The sequence below is a fragment of the Malurus melanocephalus genome, unplaced genomic scaffold (genome assembly GCF_030028575.1).
Source record: "Malurus melanocephalus ecotype Western Australia unplaced genomic scaffold, MMel_1.1 scaffold_675, whole genome shotgun sequence".
Classification (NCBI taxonomy): Eukaryota; Metazoa; Chordata; class Aves; order Passeriformes; family Maluridae; genus Malurus; species Malurus melanocephalus.
The window spans coordinates 292,927-294,403 of NW_026623907.1; the positions used below are offsets into that span (position 1 = coordinate 292,927).

Here is a 1,477-nt window from a genome sequence, read left to right on the forward strand (position 1 = left end):
TTTTTTTCCAGGGTCTTGCTTATTTACATATGAAGGGCAAAATGCACAGAGAYATAAAGGTAACTTGGAACCTGGAGAAATTTATTTTGCAGTTCCTGGTGCAGGAAAAATATCCCTGATAAAGATTTTTTAACTTCTTTTGTTTTAGGGTGCAAACATTTTACTAACAGACCATGGAGATGTTAAATTAGGTAAGTTGTCTGAATTTTATAATTAGTTAATTAATTAATTAATAGGGATTTAAGAGCCACCTGGGTGTGGCACTTGGGGACATGGGGAATACTTGGATTCCATGATTTAAATGATTTAAATTATTTAAAGGATTTAAATGATTTAATTTTCCAAATTAATGATTCCATGATTGTTTGGGACAGCAGATGATGAAGTGTGGATCCATCCTTGGCTACATTGGAGATGAGAAGTTTTGCATTCTGTCAAAAAATTTTAGATAATTTCATTATTCAGCCACAAATCCTTGAAACCTCCCARATTTTCCTGGAWTTTTCCAGGCTGGCATTACCTGGATGTCAATGTTTTTATTTTTGGCAACAGCAGCAGTTGTTCCTCAGAGTCTCTGAGGATCTCTTGGGTAGGAGAACATCTCCAGAGCTTGGGAGCCTTTGGAAAAATGGGATCTGATCCTGGATTTGGGTGTGGTGTTGGGCATTTCTACTAAAGAGCAAAACTCTGACATCTGTGGGGAAAAATTTCCATGGGATGTCATCATCCCACTGGAATTGGGCAGTTCAACACCTTTGTAGAGAACAGGAATGCTGTGTTGGGAAAAAACAGCTTTTTTAAGAATGAAAAAATTAGGAATTAAATCTTGACCCTGAGAGGAGATTCCCTGCATTAAACTTGGGATTCACATGGTGCCTCCCTTTTGGCTGGCTGGATTTTCCCAAGTTATCCTGCAGCTTTCATACCACAAATCAATCAAAATAAAATGGATTGAAATGATTTTTGGCTCTGCAACACCACCTGATGTTTGGGAGCTCTGAGGACAAGGGATGATTGTCCCTAAACAGAGAACAAATGCCCCATCACCATTCCTTCATAAATAACACACAAAATGTACCTTTCCCAAGGCTTGATGATATTTTTCCTCATAAATTAAATATCCACAAATGCTGGTTAATGTGTTGTGAGATGGAAAAATTACCTAGGAGAGGAACTGTGTGTAGAAAGAAAATTATTTTGATTTGAAATCGTATTAATGAAGATATTCATGATCTTATTATTGATCTTTAACTGTTGCCCTGAATGAATTTTTAATTTAGATAATCTAATTTAGACAGTAAGATTGGGTTCTTAAACTATGATTTCTAAGGCTCTGATGATTTTATTTTTTATTTTATTTTCCAGCTGACTTTGGGGTRGCAGCAAAAATCACCGCCACCATCGCAAAGAGGAAATCCTTTATTGGCACTCCATACTGGTGAGAACCCACTTGGATTGCTGTGCAAAGCTCTGTATT

At 36.7% G+C, this 1,477-nt stretch overlaps 1 protein-coding gene across 1 annotated transcript in view; it reads left to right on the forward strand.

The window, feature by feature from the left end:
- MAP4K5 (mitogen-activated protein kinase kinase kinase kinase 5) overlaps positions 1-1,477 on the forward strand; it is a 54,666-nt gene that overhangs the window by 32,798 nt on the left and 20,391 nt on the right. Inside the window, exons 7-9 of the mRNA XM_057384010.1 lie at positions 12-59; positions 149-191; positions 1,366-1,438. Of these exons, the coding sequence (XP_057239993.1) occupies positions 12-59; positions 149-191; positions 1,366-1,438 (164 nt within the window). The remainder of the gene's footprint in view (positions 1-11; positions 60-148; positions 192-1,365; positions 1,439-1,477) is intronic.